Below are 22,747 nucleotides of genomic sequence, written 5' to 3'. Positions count from 1 at the left end.
ATAGATATGAGATCCCAACAGCAAATGATTATATAAAGTGCTGTTGTAGTCACATACCATGTGTATATCCTTATGTCCTATATCCACGTGCAATGCATATATAACAAGCAGGGTGTCCTGATTGACTTCGATGGCCACTGTTTACGTATCATTTATTTTTATTTTTTTGGACAGAATAGCGTATTATACCATGCTATTCTGTCCTGCAAAAACATATACATTAAACGTGCTTTAAAAACCAGCTTCATGCACATGGCAATATGGAGGATTTATATCGCACATAGAAAACTGTGGCCCCGTTCTGTACCTCCAGGATTGAGTTACAAGTTTATTGCAGTTATTATTCTGTTAAATACGTTCAGATTATTTTTAATTTGTCTTTACTTCTTACCACCTAATAAAAATCTGAAAATGCAAAACTAGATTTTGGTTAGGTAACTGCTTTGTTCCCTTTTAGGTGCAAGTGGTTTACATTTAACTAAACATGAAAACTTTCATGGAGGATTGGATGCTATATCGGTTGGTGACGGCTTGTTCACCATACTCACCACTCTCAGCAAGAAGGCCACCAGTGTTCAAGTTATGCTGCAGCCTATTTTAACTTACATGGCGTGTGGCTATATGGGCAGACAGGTAAGCTGAACTTTTTTATATTATTATACAGTTATTTATAGAAGTGCACTAAAATGGGGGGGCACAAGTTTCTGCTGTCTACTTATGCAAGTGATCTCATGAGCGTGTGTGGTCTGTTTTGTTCAGGGGTCTCTTTCCACTTGCCAGCTGTCAGAGCCTTTGCTCTGGTTCATCCTAAGAGTTTTGGATACAAGTGAGGCCTTGAAAGCGTTCCATGATATGGGTATGTACTTCTGTTTTGTCTTGACATATCTGTGCAGTGCTTACTATGCCAATCAAATCTTGATCATGCTGACAAATATTGCAAAAAAAAAATGCAGAGCAATGAATTTTCCCAAGTACACACAGCTATTTTCATTAGCGTCCCCCTCTGAGGCTCCTGCCATTATTTCATTGGCTAAGAAGGAAAAGGAGATAAGAAGAAAATAGATAACGCTTGGCATCTGTGCATTGTGCAAACATCTGTATGCTAACACCATCTTGTAATGGCTTCTCACTAACACCAGTACAGCATACGTCATATGACACCAAAAGGATGAGGATCCTCTTGGATAGATGGAAGCTTCGTGCTTTGTGCCCAACTTGAGTAAATAAGGCGTTGTCCTCTACAGGAGGATATGGAGGCCCTCTTGGGTGAGCTATAATGAAGAATGATATCCACATCTCTATCAGTCCCCCCTTGGATCTAATATTTTCCCTAACCATGCCTAACACATCTGTCCTCTGTCTCGACTCTCCTCTTCACCAGCTTCCATGACAACCTATTCCTTGTGAATAACCTCCCATGACACTGGATTTGACATAGGAACAGACATCTGACTTCCCTATCTTTGATAATCCCTGTAGGTGGGGGGACTAGCAGAATGCAGTGGACTTTGTTTCTTGAGTAAATAAGGCGTTGTCCTTTACAGGAGGATATGGGGGCCATCTTGGGTGAGCTGTAATGAAGAATGATATCCACATCTCTATCACATGTGCAAGACAGTAATGAAATAGAAAGGAGACAAATAGACAGTCTAACACTTATCGCTTTGCTTGGTAAAAGTCCTTGCTGTCATGGAGACATAGTTACAAAGTTCAATCAGATTGGGTATCCAAACTTGTGTCCATTGAAATGTACACAGTAATGTATTTCCCCTCATGAAAAAGGAGTGAGACTGGGAGGACGACCTCCTCCATCCTGGTTTATTCTTCATGCTCACCCAACAACCCCATCCACCTGGCAAATAGGAACAAAAACATGAATACAAGCGTGTATCGAAGGAGTAACCAATACAGGCACTAAATAAGAGACATGTAGTGTCGGCAGAAGATGAGATCCTTATGAAATTATGAAAAGTATTAATACACAGGTCCTGACAGAAATTAATTATAGCCTAATATATGGTTAGGATACTTTCACACTAGCGTTATTCTTTTCCGGCATTGAGTTCCGTCTTAGGGGTTCAATACCGGAAAAGAACTGATCAGTTTTATCACCATGCATTCTGAATGGAGAGCAATCTGTTCAGGATGTCTTTAGGTCAGTCTTTTTGACTTTTCAGGACGGAGATAATACTGCAGCATGCTACGGTTTTATCTCCGGCCAAAATTCTGGAACACTTGCTGGAATGCCAGATCCGGCATTTTTTCTTATTGAAATGCATCAATGCCAGATCCGGCCCCAAGTGTTCCGGAAAAACTGATCCGGCATTGCGGTCTGCACATGCTCAGACCGCAAAAAAATGTAAAAATAATATGCCGGATCCGTTTTTCCAGATGACACCGGAAAGAGGGATCCGGCATTTCAATGCATTTGTCATACGGATCAGGATTCTGATCCGTCTGACACATGCCATCAGTTTACATGCGTTTTGACGGATCCGGCAGGCAGTTCCAGCGACGGAACTGCCTGCCAGAATCCTCTGCCGCAAGTGTGAAAGTACTCTTACTCCGAGACATACAGATGCAGCCGAGCTAAACTTGGTCAGTAAAAAACTGCAAAAAAAGGTTTAACTCCTTTCAATTGATTTAAATGGCTTTTTTCACAAGATGGCACGATATAACACTGTGATATGTTATCAGAGTCCATTTTAGCTCAGCTACATCTGTACATGTCTCTAGGTCCACTGTTGTGTTGTGAGGCTTAATGAATTTCCATGGGGCAGAGTATTTTTGGTGTTTGAGGAACTGTGCTTGCCTAATTAAACAGTTCAAAAAGGAGTGCAGTTGTACCACCAACTGTGTTGGCAGCAGATGCCAATTGGATCACAAAGGAGAATCTGAACGTTTATACAACCACGTAGTCTACCAGACCTAGTAGAGCCTAGGGGTCTCTATTACCATATACATAAGACTGGCTCAGCACAATAGTGGATTTCTAAAAAACCATAGACAGAACAGGGATGGAAACTGTTCTACCAAACCGTTGCATAACATTTTTTTTAAAATATAACAAAAATAAAAAGTTGCCCTTTTTTGTGGACATAAAAAATAATTTGAGCACAGAGAATAAACAAGGGGATTCAGTTTTAGAGGATCCGGTGAGCTAAACCAATTGTGTAATTAATAAACAAGGAGACTTGGCCTGAACTTGGACCTTTGCAATGTCAGAACTTGGATGCAACACAATCGGGCATTTGCCTCTATAAAATAGACGCAAATGTGAATAGTCGTTATTGGTATGTGATGCATTTTCATCTGGTAATGTAAAGGCTTATCTTTATGAACAGTGGCGGTCCAGCCCCTCAGAACCGCTCATCTATCCAGAGAACGGTGGGGCTAATGGCCTAAGTCTTTGCTCATGTAGAGCGGCTTTTCTGGCCATGTTGTGTTTTTGTATCTTGTGTGAGGACAGTAAAGGTAAATGTGCTTACTATCATATCTTTGTGCTCCTCTTAGGGGGTGTTCAACTCATCTGCAATAACATGGTGACAAGCACAAGAGCAATTGTTAACACTGCCAGAAGCATGGTGTCTACAATCATGAAGTTTCTTGACTCTGGCCCCAGCAAAACCTCAGACAGCAGTTTGAAAGCGAGGGTGCTCGCTTCCGAGCCTGATAATGCAGAGGGAATTCACAACTTCGCTCCTCTTGGTATGTAGTTGTGCCGCTTTTCTTTCTGTGTTTTTATTTCAAGTACAATTTTAGGCACAGAAAGCCTGTTTATACATTTTTTGAAAATGCAAATTTGCTGAGTAAATTAAATTTAAAGATGCGCGTCTATTCCAAAGCCTTCTTGGAATTTCAAGGAGGAACGACTGAGGTAGCAATCGTTCCTCCTACGTTCAGTGGACATCAGCCTGTGTAAACGGGTGCCAATGGATGTGTTATCAACCAACAAGATTCTACCTTTCATTTTTCAGAGCTCTTTAGGGGAAAAAAAAGGATCCATCTGATTGATTGTTTTGGGCAACTAAGCCAGTTTGATAAATCTCCCCTCCCATACCCTTTATGCTTCTGAATACTAACCTTATTGGTTCAATGATTTCTCAATGTATGTTCTGGCAGGTACAATCACATCAAGTAGTCCAACTGCCCAGCCTGCAGAAGTTCTTTTACAAGCCACCCCCCCACACCGGAGGGCACGGTCTGCTGCCTGGTCTTATATCTTTTTGCCAGAGGAAGCTTGGTGTGATCTCACTATTCACCTGCCAGCAGCTGTGCTTTTGAAGGAGATCCATATTCAGCCTCACCTTGCATCCCTTGCCAGTAAGTAGCTGTGTAATTGCGATATGATATTCAAAGTTAAAGCAAAAATAAATAAATCTTTTGACAATTTTATGCTTGATTTTGTCATGTTAGCTTGCCCATCTTCCGTCTCTGTGGAAATAAGTGCTGATGGAGTCAACATGCTGCCACTGTCCACACCGCTCAACACTAGTGGACTGACATACATCAAAATTCAGCTTGTGAAAGCAGAGGTAGCGTCTGCTGTCTGCCTTCGCCTCCACCGCCCTCGAGATGCCAGCACTCTTGGACTATCACAAATTAAACTGCTGGGCCTGACAGCTTTTGGAAACACTTCATCAGCAACTGTTAACAACCCGTTCCTTCCTTCTGAGGATCAGGTGTCTAAAACAAGGTAACGTGGAGTTCGAGATTTTGTGGAAAAATAGACTGGTGCATAAAAGTTTACTAAACTATGGTAAACCATCAACCTGTGCCCAACATGGCTCCCGTCTGACGCCCATATAATACAAAGGGAGGTGATGATGGATATCTTCAATGGAGCTGAGCTCTTTGTTTCATAGCTAGAAGTTTTCTTGTCTCCTGTCCCCTCCTAGACCACCTGACGGTCATCACACATGTCCAGTTACTTTATACTTCAGGAATGGCAGGTATCACTAACCAACTAGATTACAAGGAATTAAAGGACCACCAAAATGCCTTGCTATACAGCAGTAAAAGACACAATAATATACAATATTGTCTTATGGAGTAGCTGGAGCAATGTCGCCCCCTTTTTTTTTTTTCTAGTATATTTTATGTTCTGCCAACATTGCAGTTCAACAAAGAAAATTATTTAAAATTTGGGAGATTTATTAAGCAGAATGGATCAGAATACTTGCAGAAACGGTGCCTAAAAAGGTACTTGTGTTTTAGACGCTCTGTTTAGTCCAAAATACATACGTAAAGTACCCCAGTGATAAGGTGGGGTAAGAAACATAAGTGTCTAATTGCACCAAATTTTATCATGTACCCTTTTGAGAGATCTTGCACATTTTCCTAGATTTTCACAATCACATAAAATTGTACTTATTATAACCCTATTGATTTAATGTTTTTTCCAGGAATTTTATACTGATGACCTGTCCTCTGGATAGGTTACCAGTATCTTATTCATGGGGGTCCGACACCTGGGACCCCCGCAGATCAGCTGTTTGAGAAGGCACAGTAGCGCCACGGCCTTCTCTCCGCAAACCAAGTACAGCACCGTACATTGTATAGCAGCTGTGCTTGGTATCACAGTCCAGCCCCATTCACTTCAATGGGACTGAGCTGCACCTAGGCCATGTGACCAATGAACGTGACATCACATGGTTTAGGGAAAGCTGAGAGAAGGCCATGGCACTGTTATTCTGCCTCTAATCATTATGAGATGACTGCTGGAAAGTTGTATGTACAGAGCAAGATGTCTTGTATTATTATTATTTTGATTATTAGGCCTAGTGACCAAAACAAGATTTAATAAACATGATATTTTTTTTCTCTTGTAGTATTGGCTGGTTAAGACTTCTACATCATTGCCTCACTCATATCAGTGAACTGGAAGCAATGATGGCAAGCGCAGCAGCGCCCACAGCCAATCTGTTACAGACATGCGCTGCCTTACTGATGTCTCCGTACTGTGGCATGCATTCTCCCAACATTGAGGCAGTGCTGGTTAAGATCGGACTTCAGTCTACCAGGATAGGGCTTCGCCTCATTGACATCCTTCTGCGCAATTGTGCTGCATCTGGCAGTGACCCTGCAGGTATGTTCCTGCCCAATCCGTAATGCTTTAATAAATGTTCTAAGAAATAAAAATGATTCATTTTTTTATTTTTTTTATTTCACAGACTTAAATAGCCCTCTGCTATTTGGAAGGCTTAATGGTTTGTCCTCTGATTCCACGATAGATATTCTCTACCAGTTAGGGACTACCCAGGACCCTGGAACCAAGGATAGGTATGGAGTACTCCTGGATATGTCAAGCTTTCTGGGGTGTTTCCAATTTGTATATACACACACACACATACATGCATTGTGAGACACCATCATCAGAAACATTTTACAGAGAATAAGTATTTAATTTTTGAATGGAGAATGGTAGTGGTTTGCATTTTCTGAAATATATATTTTTTTGCTTTTTATGACTCTAGAATACAAGCTCTGTTGAAGTGGGTGAGTGATTCTGCGAGGGTGGCTTCATTGAAAAGAAATGGGCGTAGCACTTTCAATCCTTCAAACAATTCACCAAGAGAGTTTGGTCTTCTGATGCCATCTCCTTCTCATTTGCACTGTGTGGCGGCCATTTTGTGGCATAGTTACGAGCTTCCTGTGGATTATGACCTGCCTGGTTTGCTCAACAGAGATCTATTTGAGTAAGTACTTCTCTTTCTGATCCTGCGGTTTAGAGGTCCCCATCATCAAGGCTATTATCCTGATAATATATGGGGATCTGTTCTAATCAAAGTATGTTTTTATCACCCGGTCCAGACATTCTTTTATATCTGTGTCTTCAAGTATGGGAAACATCTACATGTAACAAAGCTGTGTAAAACATTGGGTATTTGGGCACATTCCAAGGAGACCCTTTTTCATTTGCATTGTACGTGATAGAGTGAGTTCTCCATAGGGACCTCCACACTGATGGAAGCAGAGCCCTGACTAGGCCAGGCGAGATGACTATGATGGAGAAGGGAGGTGCTGGCAAAGGAAGCAGGTGGAGCAAGTTTTGGCCTGCCCTCAGTGCACTTAACTGCTCATTTGCATATGGATTAAGCATACTTTTTCTCCAGTGTGAAACCAGATTGCTAAACGAATTACATACAGTTGGCTAGAAGTACAAGATTTACTAATCCTAAAGATGGCGTAAGCTTAGACATGCTGTCCAGACCTGCATCAGACTTCTCACAGTTGAATGATCAGTCTGGTGCAGGGATAGACACTTTTCTCTGACTTTGAATTTTCATGGTAACTTTAGTTGGACTTTAGATTTCTTACGCTATCTAATACTGTCATTTCTTTTCAGGTCCCTGTATAAATGGTCCATGTCTTTACCTTGCAACATGGTCTTAAAAAAGGCCGTTGACGGACTGCTTTGCTCAATGTGTCACATCCACCCGAGTTACTTTTCTCTGCTCATGGGTTGGATGGGAATTACCCCTCCTCCAATACAAAGCCAGCACAGACTGTCCATTACAGATGATAGCAAAAAGCAAGACCTTAATGCTGCTCTGACAGACGACTCTAAAAATGCACAAGCACCTCTTGCACTTACAGAGTCTCACCTGGCCACGCTTGCTGCTTCGTCACAGTCGCCAGAAGCCATCAAGCAACTGCTGGACTCTGGTTTACCCTCTCTCCTTGTTAGGAGCCTAGTTAATTTTTGCTTCAGTCACATATCGAATTCAGACTTTGCTGCAGCCTCTGCGGATGCCACACAGGAGAGACTCCGACGGCAGCACTCATCTCAGCACTTTAGTAGGATGCCGGTGACGGCAGACTTGGTGGCACCTATTCTCAGGTTTCTGACTGAAGTTGGCAATAGCCATGTTATGAAGGACTGGCTCGGAGGCTCTGAAGTTAACCCTCTTTGGACAGCACTTTTGTTTCTACTTTGTCATTCTGGTGCCAGCTCGACGGGTCATGTAAATGGTTCCCAGCAGACCAATTCCAGGTGCACTTTACTGAACTCCGCTGCAGGAAATGGTCTCACCACTCAGCAAAGAACCGCTGTGGAAAATGCAACCGTGGCCTTTTTCTTGCAGTGCATATCTTGTCATCCAAATAACCAGCGTTTAATGGCACAGGTATGATAACGTGGTCCAAAGGTTTTCTTGTCTCTCTGGGAAACATTGTTCTGTGTTTGTGAGGGGTATTATTTGGGTGCATTCATACTGTGTTTGCAGTGTACGTTGGAGGTATGTGTCAGCGGATGCCCATGACGTTTGCCACTGTATACACATACGGTGACTAACACAACCCATAACCTCCCGTGTTTAAGCAAAGTATGCCGCAGTCAACTATGGCATGATGACATATAGTGGCCTGATCCACCAATCAGGTAAATGTAGGTGTATGTGTACATTACACACGTATATGTCCTGGCGCATACGCCAAAACGTTCACTGCAGATTCTGTTAATGCATCCCTGTATTTTTAATGTTGAATGTCAAGTAACTGCAGTTTAATGCAAAACTCAAGGGCTCAACTGTATGATATCTTATTTAGGAAATGTTCACACCTCTAGTGCAAACTGCGGCAGTCTGTTACAGCAGAGGAACAGATAAGCGGCTTTCACCATGTTGGCATAGCCGGATACTGCCTCCTATCACCGGATCCCCATTCACTAGAATAGGTTTTAGCTGTTTTCCGGCATAAATATGGCTTTTGGCCACATACACCGATGCAAGCAGCGGTATTTGTCAGGGCAGAAGCAACCATTTATGCCAGAAAGTTGCTGGATCCTATCATATTCAATAGGGATGCGGCGGTGTGAGGCAGTATCCGGCTATGCCAATTTGGTTAACTCCAATAGTGTTCTTCTGCCAGAATATGAACATAGCCTTAGGGTAAAAAAAAATGTATTCTCCCTCCCTGCTTCAGAAAAGGGTGAAATCCATAAACCTAATTTACGTGACAATTGTCTATTCCCATACACTTTGCTGGTACTGTATTACGCTGCAGTTTTACCACACGGGAATCCTTGTGGAAAAAACATTTATAATCTGCAATTTGTGCAGGTACCCTTAGGGGGCATTTTCACAACCGTATCCATTTTACGGTCCACAAATTGCGGATCCACAGAATACATATGCGGTCCGTGTGCATCCAGCACTTTTCGCAGACCCCATTGTAAAAATTCCTATTCTTGACCGCAAAATGGACAAGAATATGACATGTTCTATCTTTTTTGCAGGGCTGCGAAATTGAGATATGGATGCGGGCATTTTTTGCGGCCCCAGTGAAATGAATGGGTTCGCATCCAATCCGCAAAAAATGCAGATTGAAATATGGACCAAAAATACGGTCGTGTGAATGGGGCCTTATGCTGTCAAATCTGGAGTGTTTCACCCATGATCCAGACAAAGCATTTAAATATGTGCCCATATTATAGTTGTGTGTAACTGTACAGTACCTAAACTCACTGAAAAAAGTGGCCTAAACGGGTGGAAATGCTCCAAACCCAGACACTGTAGCGTGTCTATAACCGGGGGAGCAATTCCTCTGCATGCGGTCCGCAGACAACGGCAATCCCCAGCAAAAAATGCGTACAATGGAGGATGTCGGGGCGGACCGCATGCACCACAAGAACATCTTACACAAAATGATACATTGTGCAGATGAAAAAATATATATGCACACAAATCACTGCAGAAAATGCACCAAAATGATAAGCAACTGACAATACTAGCAGATCCCTCAGGCCGATGTTAAAAGCTGAGAACTTTGCCAATATCTTCCAGTCAGGAACATATCACTCGACTGCCCGTGGTGTGTGAACAGGGTCTGAATCAGTGCCAGAAACCAGCTCACAGCCAGACTCTCACAGGCCTCCATAGTGGTATCACCAATGCACTGTGAGGTAGGATAAAGCTGTGAGCCGCACCCACGACAGACCATGTGACACAGAAGCTACCACCAACGTTCTCTTGCACCTGGCAGCTTCTGTGTCACATGGTCTGTCGTGGGTGCGGCTCACAGCTTTATTCTACCTCACAGTGCATTGGTGATACCACTATGGAGGCCTGTGAGAGTCTGGCTGTGAGCTGGTTTCTAGCACTGATTCAGACCCCGTTCACACACCACGGGCAGTCGAGTGTTATGTTCCTGACTGGAAGATATTGGCAAAGTTCTCAGCTTTTAACATCGGCCTGAGGGATTAGCTAGTATTGTCAGTTATCATTTTGGTGCATTTTTTTGCAGTGATTTGTCACTGTACAGTACCTCCTAACTTGCATTGCGTAGAATTTTTTTCGTGCTTACTAGTCCGAGAAGCATAGGCTACCGCGCCTGCAGAGTTTGGTAGAGGCCTTATCTCAATGCTGTACACTTGTTCTTGGCGAGCATTTGATGGCCCTTGTTTTCTTCTTAGTATAGTAGCCCCTTTAGACACAGCTCTAGAAAGTTTCTCCTAGGGGCTGCCATATAGGAGTGTGCCGCTAGCACATCCACAATACCCAGTCCCCATAGCTCTGTGTGCTTTTATTGTGTATAAAAACCGATTTGATACATATGCAAATTAACCTGAGATGAGTCAGAGCTTGAAAATATGACTCTTCTCTGGTCACACAAGTAAGATATGACTCTTGTATGTTAATTTGCATGTGTATCAAATCGTTATTTTTACACAATAAAAGCACACAGAGCTATGGGGACTGGGTATTGCGGATGTGCTAGCGGCCATCTAGGAACCCATGTCCTCAGCTCTATACACAAAATCCCGGTGACAGGTTCCCTTTAAGTTTTCTTACTGTGAAAAGCTGTCCAGCACTGACTCCAGTCATTTCTCTCTGCTTGTGTCTTCAGGTTCTCTGCGAGCTTTTCCAATCTTCTCCACAGCGTGGGAATCTCCCAGCGTCCGGAAACATCTCTGGCTTCATTAGAAGACTCTTCCTGCAATTGATGTTGGAAGATGAAAAAGTTACCATGTTCCTTCAGTCTCCCTGCCCGGTAGGTAGTCCTGGCAGTAGTGTCTTCACTGTAGGTACCTGGGAGGTCACTGATATTCTTATACGTGTTTCCCCTAAGGCTACTTTCACACTCGCGTTTGGTGCAGATCCGTCATGGATCTGCACAGACGCATCCGTTCAGATAATACCGCATGCATCTGTTCAGAACGGATCCATTTGTATTATCTTTAAGATAGTCAAAACGGATCTGTCTTGAACACTATTTAAAGTGAATGGGGGACGGATCCGTTTTCTATAGTGTCTGTGAAAACGGATCCGTCCCCATTGACTTACATTGTATGCCAGGACGGATCCGTTTGGCTCAGTTTCGTCAGACGTTTCATTTTGGTGTCCGCCTCCAAAGCGGAATGAAGGCGGAACAGAGCCAAACTGATGCATTCTGAGCGGATCCTTATGCATTCAGAATGCATTAAGGGCAAAACTGATCCGTTTTGGACCGCTTGTGAGAGCCCTGAACGGATCTCAAACGGAAAGCCAAAACACCAGTGTGAAAGTAGCCTTACTTGTCTGCCAGCTCAATTATTATTTTTTCCCATAGAACCATCCAAGGTGATATTTTAGGCTACTTTCACACTAGCGTTCAGGGTTCCGCTTGTGAGCTCCGTTTGAAGGCTCTCACAAGCGGCCCCGAACGGATCCGTCCAGCCCCAATGCATTCTGAGTGGATGCGGATCCGCTCAGAATGCCTCAGTCTGGCTCCGCTTGGCCTCCGTTCCGCTCAGCAGGCGGACATCCGAACGCAGCTTGCAGCGTTAGGTTGTCCGCCTGGCCGTGCGGAGCCAAACGGATCTGTCCAGACGTACAATGTAAGTCAATGGGGACGGATCCGTTTGAAGTTGACACAATATGGTGCAATTTCAAACGGATCCGTCCCCCATTGACTTTCAATGTAAAGTCTGGACGGATCCGTCTGACTAACTTTCACACTTAGAATTTTTTCTGAACTATAATGCAGACGGATCCGTTCTGAACGGATACCAACGTTTGCATTATAGGAGCGGATCCGTCTGTGCAGACACAAGACGGATCCGCTCTGAACGCAAGTGTGAAAGTAGCCTTAATGGGTCTGTCTAGACAATGTTGTGTATTCGGTCTTGCCCTAAAGGGGTTGTCTAAGATTTTATCATTGATTTCCTATCCTCAGGTTAGGCCATCAATATCTAATCATGGTGGGTCCGACACCCTTCATGCCCTCTGATCAGCTCTTTCAGGGTAGCTCTGACACCAAAACTACACAGATCCGTCCATTGTGTAGTGGCCGGAGCTGGTTACTGCCACGCTGCTCCCAATTACTTCAGTGGGAGTAGCACTGTAGTAACCAGTCCATCCACTGCACAATGGACGGATCTGTGTAGTTCTGGCACTGGAGCTACCCCGAATCAGCTGATTGGCGGCGTGTCAGGTCCCTGGCAATCAGACATTGATGGCCTAGCTTAAGGATAGGCCATCAAAACTAAATTTCTGAATGATACCTTTAAGATTAGTTGCTTTTATCTTATGTTATTTAAAATCAATAGGGCGGGAGTCATACATACAGTTTTTGTAGCTGGTTTTTTTTTTTTTTTTTTTTTTTTGCCAAATCCTGTAAGAAGTAGCCTTCTGTATGTCCCATTCCTATCGGATAGATTTCTGGCTTTGGCTCATAAAACTGCAACAAAAACTGCATGTGTGATTCTGGTCCAAAGGTGTTCCTACCTTTCACATTTGCTTTCCTATTCAAACTCCTTGCATAAATGTCTTGAATTATATTCCCAATATATTTTATAAAGCTAGTTCTCCTTTCCTCAATACGGCTTACGGATATCCTGCTTTCCAACACTCCACAGATCTCGGCTGCCTGTGGCCATTACTAGGGGGTCCTCTGTCCAGAATCGCATTCAGCCCCTTTACAACCAAGTATAGTTTAGGTTTTAGACGCTGGTCTTAATAACCCCTATCTGGCGGTTTATCCGCCGAAGTTGTGAAGAGGCCCTGGCCTCTGCTTAACTAAGGCGCATCCAGCGCCATTCTAAATGTAAGCCAGCCTCCCTGCTGGCTTACATTTAGACCATTTCTCGGCCATATTCATTGGGGGACACAGAGACCATGGGTATAGCTATGTCCTCTAGGAGGCGTTGACACTAGTAAAAGCTGTTAGCTCCTTCCCTGGCAGCTATACCCCCTCCAGCCTGGAGAGAGAGCTTCAGTTTTTTCTAGTGTCAATAGGAGGCAAGACCTCCCTGGCTCCTTGATTTTTTATTTTAGTTTATTTTTTTCCTTCTTTTTCAGATGGACGCCTCGCCTCCCTGTTCTCCCGGGGTCGAGTTGCGCCAGTGCCGGTCACCCACACTGCTGCCTCCCCCACAGAAGACAAGGTGGACCAGGGCAGCCTTGCTCCCCTGCATCCCGCCAGCCAAGGGGTCACCCATCCAAGCCCCCCTTTTCCAGCGTCCTGCCACTACGGTGCCAGTAGCTGAAGGGGTGAAGATGGCGGCAGAAAGGAGAAGAGAGGTGAGTACACGGGACTAGGTGAGTATGTTAACCCTCCTGGCCCTCCCTTATTCTTGGTGGTAATAGTATTCAACAACCAGGTGCATACTTATGCCCTGAAGCCATTTCCAGGACCACCCTGTCTGCCTGAGGCCTCACCAGCTCCCCTCAAACCATCAGCACCCCTCTTGTCATTCCCTTCACTCCTCTTGTTGTCCAAGAAGGGACATTGGCACATGGGGGGTTAATACGCCATCCGGAGCGCACATGCAGAGAGGGGAGCGCAGAAGGCTCCTGCTCCCCTCCACCCTCCGGAGTCGTTGGATTGATAAGGGCCGGCGCCGTCTACTATTGAGGCACCTACCTCATTGCCACCCCCTTCCGGAGCGGAAGCTTGTCGCGCCGCTCCGGAGGGGGTTAACTGCATACGTTCGGCCGGCACCGCATCGGTGCTACGGCCGCAATATTATTTTCCCGGCCCGCACTGGTGTCCGCCTGGCCGCGGGGTACAAACCCCCGTCCGTTGCCGGGGCAGGCGCATTCGCCTGCTGCTCTGTTCATGTGGCCGGCCGATGCAGGGCTACCATGAGGAATCGGTGACAAATTATATTTTCAGCGGCAGGAGAGCTCTTGCGCCCTCACTCAGGTCCCTCTGCGCCCCGGCCGACCGACGGCATCGGTCCGCCATGCGCTAATGCATAGACCCGACCTCCACCGCTGCAGACCGGGAACATGCATCGGCGGACACACAGGGAAGGGAGCGAAGGAGGCTCTCCCCTATCTGTGATCTGCTGTTGTCAGGGCTCTTAGGGGGTTCATTACTTCCCTGACAGAAGTGGGGGGTGCGCTCTGGCGTGAATCCTTCCCGCCACCCCAACCCCCTCTCTCCTTCCCCCAGAAGCCGCTGGGCCCCGCCCTCTCCAGGACACCTTAACCCTTTCTGGCCAGCCACTGAGGGCCAGAACCAGATTATTCTGAGGATTCTATCTCAGCACAGGTCCCTCAAAATTATATAGTTAACCCCTTCCTGCCTCTCTGCCCACTTGATGTTGGGCATCCAAGTTTTTTAAGAAAAAAAAAAGAAGAAATATGTGCATTCATACGGGCCCCCCTCAGCCTCATCACTGCAAGACCACCCTGTCTGTGTGGTACCAGGCTGGGGCCGTGTCCTATAGCGGACAAAGGAGGACATCTCATAGTTCCCAATCCCCCTCCTGGGTCGTTGGTTGATATTCCTCCACCTGCGCAGATCCAGGGAGGACAGCTGAAGTATTCCCAATCCACCCTCTGGGTCGTGTGGTTGATATTTCTTCAGCGCACTCCAGTACAGGACCTCTGGATTCCCAATCCATCCTTCGGGGCTGTTTGGTTGATAATTCGCCACCACCCCGATTCGGTGCAGTGGTTCGGTCTCTGCCGTGATTCCGGTGCGATCTTCCAAGATGGCGTCCGAGGTAGACAGCAGTACTTGTCGTATGCATTACCCCCTTCCTTAGGCGGAGTATTTACACTACTACTGGATGCAGTACTCCCTTGGATATTACCTCCCTCCATTGGGGTCTAACCGCGCTAGAACTTTTTCAGTGCCGGCAGTAGGCGTTCCCCCTTTTGGTAGGTGGCGGAACTGCATTCCCACTGGGGTCAGTACTTACTGTATGCATTAGCCTCTTGCATAGGTGGCGCTATGGCATTATCCCTGGTTCAGTGTTTACTGTATGTCTTACCCCCTTACGTATGTGGGGTATTCATACGGGACTCTCCATATGCCTTGCCCTTTCCGAAAGAGGCGTACTCTCTCTACCTGGATTCGGTTCCTGCTAGATGCGTTACTGCATTGCCACCCTTCATGGTGGCGTACTTGCACTACCACTGAGTGCAGTGCTTGCCGCAAGCATTACCCCCTTTCTTTGGTGGGATAATTGCAACATTGCCCCTTCCACAAGTGATCCACTACCGTGGGGAATGAGTACACATCTTAGATGTTACACTTCAACTACGCCACAGCTATAGATGCCTTAGCTTCTTCTACAAGTGGGGCGTAGCGAGTATCGTTACACGCTGGTGCCCTGTACTCTTCTTCTAATGGTATTTCGGTGCCGCCAGTGGATACTGTGGCTGTTTCCACGTTGTGTCCTTTTTCTTCGGTGCCGGTTTGGGGCAGGAATATGACAACCTCTCTCATCAGGGGGTTGCCCAGCGTCACTCGTGTCCTAGCGTCCCCTATATCCATGGTCCTCCACTGTTCCAATATGTTATGCACCATTCCTGATGTGGGAAGTGGTTGTGCTGGCACTCTGGTTTGGCTTTGCAGCATGTTCTCCGCTGCTACTAGCGTTCGCAGACGCTGCAGTGGGGCATCCCTTCAGGTAGGGGTTCCACCCGGACGCTGGCTTGGCGGTTGTTCCTGTTCGACGCCCTTCCCAGGTGGAGTGTTTAAGGTTAGCTCTCCTTCCCTGAGGCAGTATGGTACCATGGCTTCTATCATATTCCTCTAGTCTGCCCCCTCAGTTTGTGCTGGCGGGGCACGCTGCGGCTCCAACGGTACGGGGGTCCTGGAGTAGCCATTACACACTCTGGCTCCTCCTGCACGGCTCCTTTGTCAGGTGACAGATTCTTCTAACACCGAATTCGGTGGCGTACGCTGCATGGCCTCCTCCTTAGGCGGAGTATAGCGCCGCCACTCTCATCCGGTGGCTACTTCAGTGTAGTGCCAGTCTCAGATGGGGAATGGGTTTCGCCATGCCCCCTTTTCCTTCCGTTTTTTCCTTCTCTGGCTCAGGGTTCACGGTTACTCCGCAAACCTTGGTAGCTCCTACGTTACTACATCCCCTCATCTACGTTGATGCAGGGTATTGGTTCTGTTTTTTTTTTCTTCCAGTCTCGTTCCGGACCGACTGTTGGGCTGTGACGTTTTCTATATTCTCTAACTACCTCTCAAGACTTGACTACTGACTGCCACATCAGTCTGATGGTAGTCGTGCCTTTTCACTGCACATTCCGTGGCTAGACTACGAGACTCACCACGCCAGGCGGAGCGGGGGTGCTGTCACGACTCGCCACCGTTGCTGGAGTTTCGTTCCTGGAACAGAACACCCCTTCTATTCTTCCTCCTCGAGGCAGGAGTTTTTTTTTCTTTTCTTTTTTTCTCCTCTTGGTCTGGTCGAAATTTCCGTCGAGCAGCGTTGCTACACCGTCAATACATGGTCGCTGACGGAACTCCTCACCGCCGGTGATTCTCATATCGTCTCTACTTCTACCTATCCAATGTATTGATTCCTTGGCTTGCGGTTGGACACGCCTCATTCAGGCGTTTTTTTCTTAGTAGTTTATCACCCGGCTTCTCAGTCTCCCCACAAGCCTCTTTGACTCGAGGGTCTTCGGTGGACCAATTACCGTTTCCGGAATTCCCCCCTTGAACCCTTGCGGAATATGTCTCTCCGACTCCGGTCCTGGAATGTAGTTTTTTCTTGTGGCTATCACATCCATCAGACGGGTGTCCGGGTTGGGCCGCTCTCTTGCAGAGAACCTTCCTGGTTCTTCACAGGGATAAGTGGTCCTCCGGCCCGTTCATTCCTTCTCCCGATGGTGGTCTCTGATTTCCATTTCAATGAAGAAATTGTCCTTCCATCACCGTGTCCCTCCCCTTAACTAGGGGACGGGAGTTACACCATTTGGACATTGTCAGGGCTCTGACGATTTATTTGCCAGCCTCCAGTTCCTTCCGGCGTACGGGCTCCTCTTTTTTGTCATCCCGGAGGGTCCTCGCAAGGCATTGGCGGCTTCCAGGGTGGCAATTGCATGTCTGCAATTGCTAAAGCATACTGCACCCGGGGCAGGGTTCCGCCCTTTGGTGTCACGGCTCACTCCACCAGAGCGGTGGGCGCTCTTGGGCTCGGAGGATTCAAGGTTCGGCCGCGCAGTTGTGCAAGGCGGCTACTGACCTCCTTACGTACATTCACAAAAATTTGAAAGGTGCATACTTATGCATCGGCGGGCGCTGCCTTGAGCCTCATGGTCTTGCAGGCGGCAGTTCTTAGTTTCCTGCAGGGGCGCTTGCTCCATGTGTCTGTGGTTTTCCCTCCCTGTGGACTGCTCTCGGACGTCCCACGGTCTCTGTGTCCTCAATGAATATGGGTGAGAAAACGAGTTTTTTGTATAACTTACCAGTAAAATCTCTTTCTCGCTCTTCATTGGGGGGTACAGCACCCACCCAGTATTGTTGTTCGGCCACAGTTGTGGCTGTTGCTGGTTGGAACCTGGTTTGGTTCTCGGCATTGTTGCTGTTCCACGTTTTTTCGTTGGTTTACTTGCTTCTCCTACTGCTTGTACACAAACTGAAGCTCTCTCTCCAGGCTGGAGGGTGTATAGCTGCCAGGGGAGGAGCTAGCAGCTTTATCTAGTGTCAACGCCTCCTAGAGGACATAGCTATACCCATGGTCTCTGTGTCCCCCAATGAAGAGCGAGAAAGAGATTTTACTGGTAAGTTATACAAAAATCTCGTTTTTCTACGCCTAAATTAGGTGTAGAAAATGATGAAGATGGGCTTGCTGGCCCGCCCACTTCCTCAACCAAGCCCCACCCACTTTTTTAGACCTGGTGTGTGCAGGGTAAAGTCGCAGATTGTGGCGCAAATAACATTTGAGCCGCTGTCTGCACCAGAAATATGCCTAATATAGATGAATTTCTGGATAATAAATGAGCCCCTTGGTGTCTAAAGCTCCCATGGTAACAGACGGCAAACAAACCCTATGTAGTCTTAGCCTGCAGTCAGCTTTCCTTCCTTTTTGTCCCCTACTTTATGTAAATGTAGGTGTAGTAGGTTAGCAAGATGCAAAGGACAAATAAATGGGAGTATAACTGCAAGATCAGACTGCACAGGGCCTGTTTGTTGTCTGTTACCATGGTGACACATGGAGTCTGTGTAGGAGCTGTAGAAGCAAAACGGCTGGAAATGTTATCACCTACTTGAAAGTTGCTTCATCTCACATTTTAGGTGCATTAGGCTAATAAAGCAAAAATGATGGGTTGTTAAAAGGTTAACATAACCCATAACGTACAGATTGATGTAGTTTAAGATGTGAAATGAACCAATCGATTTTAACTAAAGCATTGTGCTCATACAGTTTACAATGACATTTATGTAAGTGCTCCTTGTGTAACTCGCACCCACTGTCTAGTACTATACTGTCCAGCAGATGGCAGTATACACTTAAGAATTAAACCTAAAAACTTTGCCGGTGAGTGAATTGCAGTAGATACTATCTATATCTTCACATGTTAAGACTGATTTATTCAGTACAAAGGAAGTATACAATAATCGCTTTTCAGTAATTCAGGTAGCATTCACGTACAAATGAAGTATTTAGACCTTGAATTTATATGCAGGTTTTCAGTTTATTTCCATAAAAATCTGCGCCGGTCTATTAGTTGTAGTAAGTAATGGACCTCATCTTTTCCTTCCAGTTGTACAAGGGAAGAATCAATGCTACAAGTCACATCATCCAACATCCCATGTACGGAGCAGGACACAAGTTCCGCACCCTTCACCTGCCTATTTCTACCACGCTGGCAGAGTTGCTTGACCGGGTCTCTGGTAAGAGAGAAGATTATTGACTTTGTTTTTTTGTGTGTTTTTAGCTTCTTCTATTGTTTTCGGTTTAGTGATGGGCAAACAGTGACTACAACATGAAGACGTCTCAGCATGTCCATTGTGTTTATGGTCCATGTGGCTGCTGTAAAGCAATTCTCTAAATGCTGTTAAAACAAATGCTCAGACAAGATGGCAGCCCCCATAATCATGTTTCAAAAAGAAAAAGAAAAAAAATCTGCCATCAGAAAATAAAAACAGATTACAGAAAATGGATATGCGTCGCGATTTGGTTTTAACCAGCTGAAAAAAACATTTTTGGTAGTGTGTACCAAGATGATAAAATCAAGGACATACTCATTTCCCTTATCCTTAAAGGGGATCGTATCAAGTGATGGCATATCAGTAGAATATGGCATCTCTTTATGATTGGTGGGGTCTGACCTCTGGGAACAGACCTATGGATGCGGACAGCACACAGGTGATTTGGTCCATATCTGATCTGCATGAGCCCTGAGTTGCACATACTGCACAAATGCTGTTGTTTTTTTTTAAAAATGTTTTAATTTACATATAAAGTTTTTTCTTTACACACACATTTCCATAAAGCCTTATTCACACAGCCTTATCGTGGCCGTGTGTTGGAGTTGTAGAATTAGCTCCGACATTGGAATAGGATCCCATCACGGCCACATGTCTTTAAAGGGAACCTGGAATTTGTGTATAGAGCTGAGGACATGGGCTGCTAGATGGCCGGTAGCACATCCGCAATACCCAGTCCCCATAGCTCTCTGTGCTTTTATTGTGTCAAAAAAACGATTTTATAGATATGTAAATGAGGCAAGAAAGAAGCCCAAGGAGCTGTTACTAACGTTTCCGGAGCCCAGCCATGCCAACTGTGAAGGAGCCCAGCACCGCCCGCATACTCCGAATCTCCTCCTTGCTCCCTGACATTACAAAGCTAGGGCTCCATAATCTCGCGATACGCAAGCTAGCGCATGTGCAGTGTCTGCATAGTGTTCCTTCCCTGTGCTGGCATCAGGCTCAGGGAATTAACTGCGCATGCGCTAGCTTGCGCATCGCGAGATTACGGAGCCCTAGCTTTGTAATGTCAGGGAGCAAGGAGGAGATTGGGAGGATGGGGGGCGGTGCTGGGCTCCTTCACAGTGGCGTGGCTGGACTCAGAGTCCGAGAACGCTGGACTCATCTCTCAAGCATGGAGGAGACAGGACTAATCTAAGGTTCATTTACATATCTATAAAATCGTTTTGTTTTTTTACACAATAAAAGCACTGGATATTGCCGATGTGCTAGCGGCCATCTAGCAGCCCATGTCGGGGGTTGTTAGGACTAACTTGTGTAGTGGGTGCCACCAGTTTAAATACATCAGTACTGAACAGATCTACAGATATTTAATACATGCTCAAAATATCAATATGACTACTTACAAATTGGTCATACTGTGTGTGTAGAACTTGCAAAGGTGGGAGCCACTCCGACCTTGCTCATAGAAGGGGAGTGGTAAGGGGGGGCGATCCTCCTCTATATACCATTCATATGTCCCGATTTGGCTTGTGCACAAGGGTTTTTCTAATGGGAGAACCCCTCTGCCACAATCCAGTGTGTGGTCATTGTGAAGACTGGAAAGGTATAGTCATACGCGGCAGATTTGTTCCAGAAATCGATGTACCGTGTGCATTAACAACCCCATTTAGATGTATGGAACCCATTATCAGTCCCAGAAATTTCTGAAGCACGTCCGCCTGGTGCGACTACCCCTGTGCTCTCCTAATTGTACTCTGCATATTTCCAAGTGCCATATGATTTCTGCCTTGCTCTTTCGGATAATGACGTCAGCGGCACTTTCCCTTTGTTTTCGGTTGCCGTACCAAGTCCGGAACTGACCAAATCCTATTAAGGCGGCATGAATTTTCTAACTAAATGTCGAGGCCAGTGGTAAAGTAACTTCCCGGGAGCAATTACCGTTCATAAAAGTTAATCATGTGGAAGTGAAGCTTGGTCTCTGCCCCTCCGTGTCAGACATCCAGCACATTTTGTAAGGCTGAACCATGTGACCCACCCTTTACCCCATATTAAATACGTATCTGCCATTAAAATCCTATTGAGCTTTAACAATGCAGTAAAGGCTCTTCTTAAGTGCCGTGGACGTATCTGCTGCTCGGGGCTTCCTACAGTTATGAATGGGTTTATTGCTTTAGATTTTATCCTCATTCAGTTTTATGATCTGTTCTTTGGATAGAGCTAATTCTGTACATCAGTCAGGAGGAGAACCATGTGTTTTATAAAGTGTATGTATATGTGTGCATATATACCTGGAGAGAGAGGCACATAGATATAGACGGGTATAGAAAGACATTTATTGTAAATTTACCTACCCAAAAATGTATTGAGGGAGAGTTATCAAACTGGTTTAAGGAAAAACTGGCTTAGTTGTCCATAGCAACCAATCAAATCTCACCTTTCATTTTCCAAAGGAGCTCTGAAAAATGAAGAATGGAATCTGATTGGTTGCTCTGGGCAACTCAGCTAGTTTTCCTTAGGTGGCTGGGGCGATCCCTGTCAGCACAGTGCCTGCATTTCACTACTGGTGCCTATGGCCACAGGGCATCTGCATAAAAGAAGTATCGACTGGCGTGCAGCTGATCATTCGTCCGTTGGATCGTTGGTATGAATGATCAGACCATCCAAATACGTCAGAGAGGGACTATAAAAAAAGAAAATGTAATATAACAGATTAGGCTTGCAAAAAGGATTTTTGATTATTTTCATTTTCCATGTCAATATCTATATTTTAACAAAAAAACATAAAATCCTGCAGTTTTCGCACTGGCCACTAAGCCTAATAATAGGAGCCACTTCTTGCAGTTATCTGCTTATCTGTCATTCTAATCCTGCCTGTAACGGTATCACTTCTGTGTATAGATAACAACATAAGATCCACCATTCACAATATGGGATTGTCAAATTATCTATTCTTTTCCTGTGCAATGGGCCTCCGTACAGAAAACTCTCCCATAGAACTCCTGACCATTGTGTCTACAGCCATTGTGGCTGTTGTCGAGCAATTTTCTTGCTAATTGCTGTCAAGAACAGCTCATGCAAGATGGTCGCCCCCATAATCATGGTCAGGAAACGGAATAAAATAAAATAAATTTGTCGATAACACGTTTCCTTTAAGTTCCAAATGTCAAACAGTAGCATCAACAGTGAGCAGTGCTCTACGGGTCGGTAGTCGCATCAGAGAGGCGTGTTTGGGCCAGTGATATCTACAACGGTGCTCAGCTTGTATAGTCCAGTAATGAACATCCACAATAAATACCTTTTTATTGAAGCTCACATAAAACCAGGCTTCCGAGAGCGCAGTGCACAGGCAGGCGGCAACAGACGTTTCACACTAAATGCGCTTCCTAAAGTCTTCAACGTCATAGCTCCTGTGTGCGCAAATATATGCACCCAGTACACACATTACAAACAATTAGATGCATTTATGATTGATTTAGGGAACATTTTATGTCTATTTCTTCAAGTAATTGTTCATCTCGTCTCATTGAGCATATACACTCACCTAAAGAATTATTAGGAACACCTGTTCTATTTCTCATTAATGCAATTATCTAGTCAACCAATCACATGGCAGTTGCTTCAATGCATTTAGGGG

General features: G+C 45.4%; 1 protein-coding gene across 10 annotated transcripts in view; it reads left to right on the top strand.

Moving 5' to 3' along the window:
* BIRC6 (baculoviral IAP repeat containing 6) overlaps positions 1-22,747 on the top strand; it is a 312,461-nt gene that overhangs the window by 175,830 nt on the left and 113,884 nt on the right. For all 10 annotated transcript variants that reach the window (XR_005778475.1, XM_040429565.1, XM_040429564.1 and 7 more), the window contains 11 exons: positions 458-633; positions 760-856; positions 3,514-3,708; positions 4,123-4,323; positions 4,417-4,696; positions 5,832-6,088; positions 6,174-6,282; positions 6,477-6,698; positions 7,349-8,129; positions 10,849-10,992; positions 18,945-19,074. Coding sequence is in view for 9 of the 10 variants with exons in the window: in XM_040429565.1 (XP_040285499.1) it covers positions 458-633; positions 760-856; positions 3,514-3,708; positions 4,123-4,323; positions 4,417-4,696; positions 5,832-6,088; positions 6,174-6,282; positions 6,477-6,698; positions 7,349-8,129; positions 10,849-10,992; positions 18,945-19,074 (2,592 nt within the window). In the remaining variant the exon portion in view is untranslated. The remainder of the gene's footprint in view (positions 1-457; positions 634-759; positions 857-3,513; positions 3,709-4,122; positions 4,324-4,416; positions 4,697-5,831; positions 6,089-6,173; positions 6,283-6,476; positions 6,699-7,348; positions 8,130-10,848; positions 10,993-18,944; positions 19,075-22,747) is intronic.

This window comes from Bufo bufo, chromosome 4 (assembly GCF_905171765.1).
Source record: "Bufo bufo chromosome 4, aBufBuf1.1, whole genome shotgun sequence".
In the NCBI taxonomy this organism is placed as follows: domain Eukaryota; kingdom Metazoa; phylum Chordata; class Amphibia; order Anura; family Bufonidae; genus Bufo; species Bufo bufo.
Note: the sequence above shows the minus strand (reverse complement) of the source record. Positions and strands in the feature narration are given on the sequence as shown.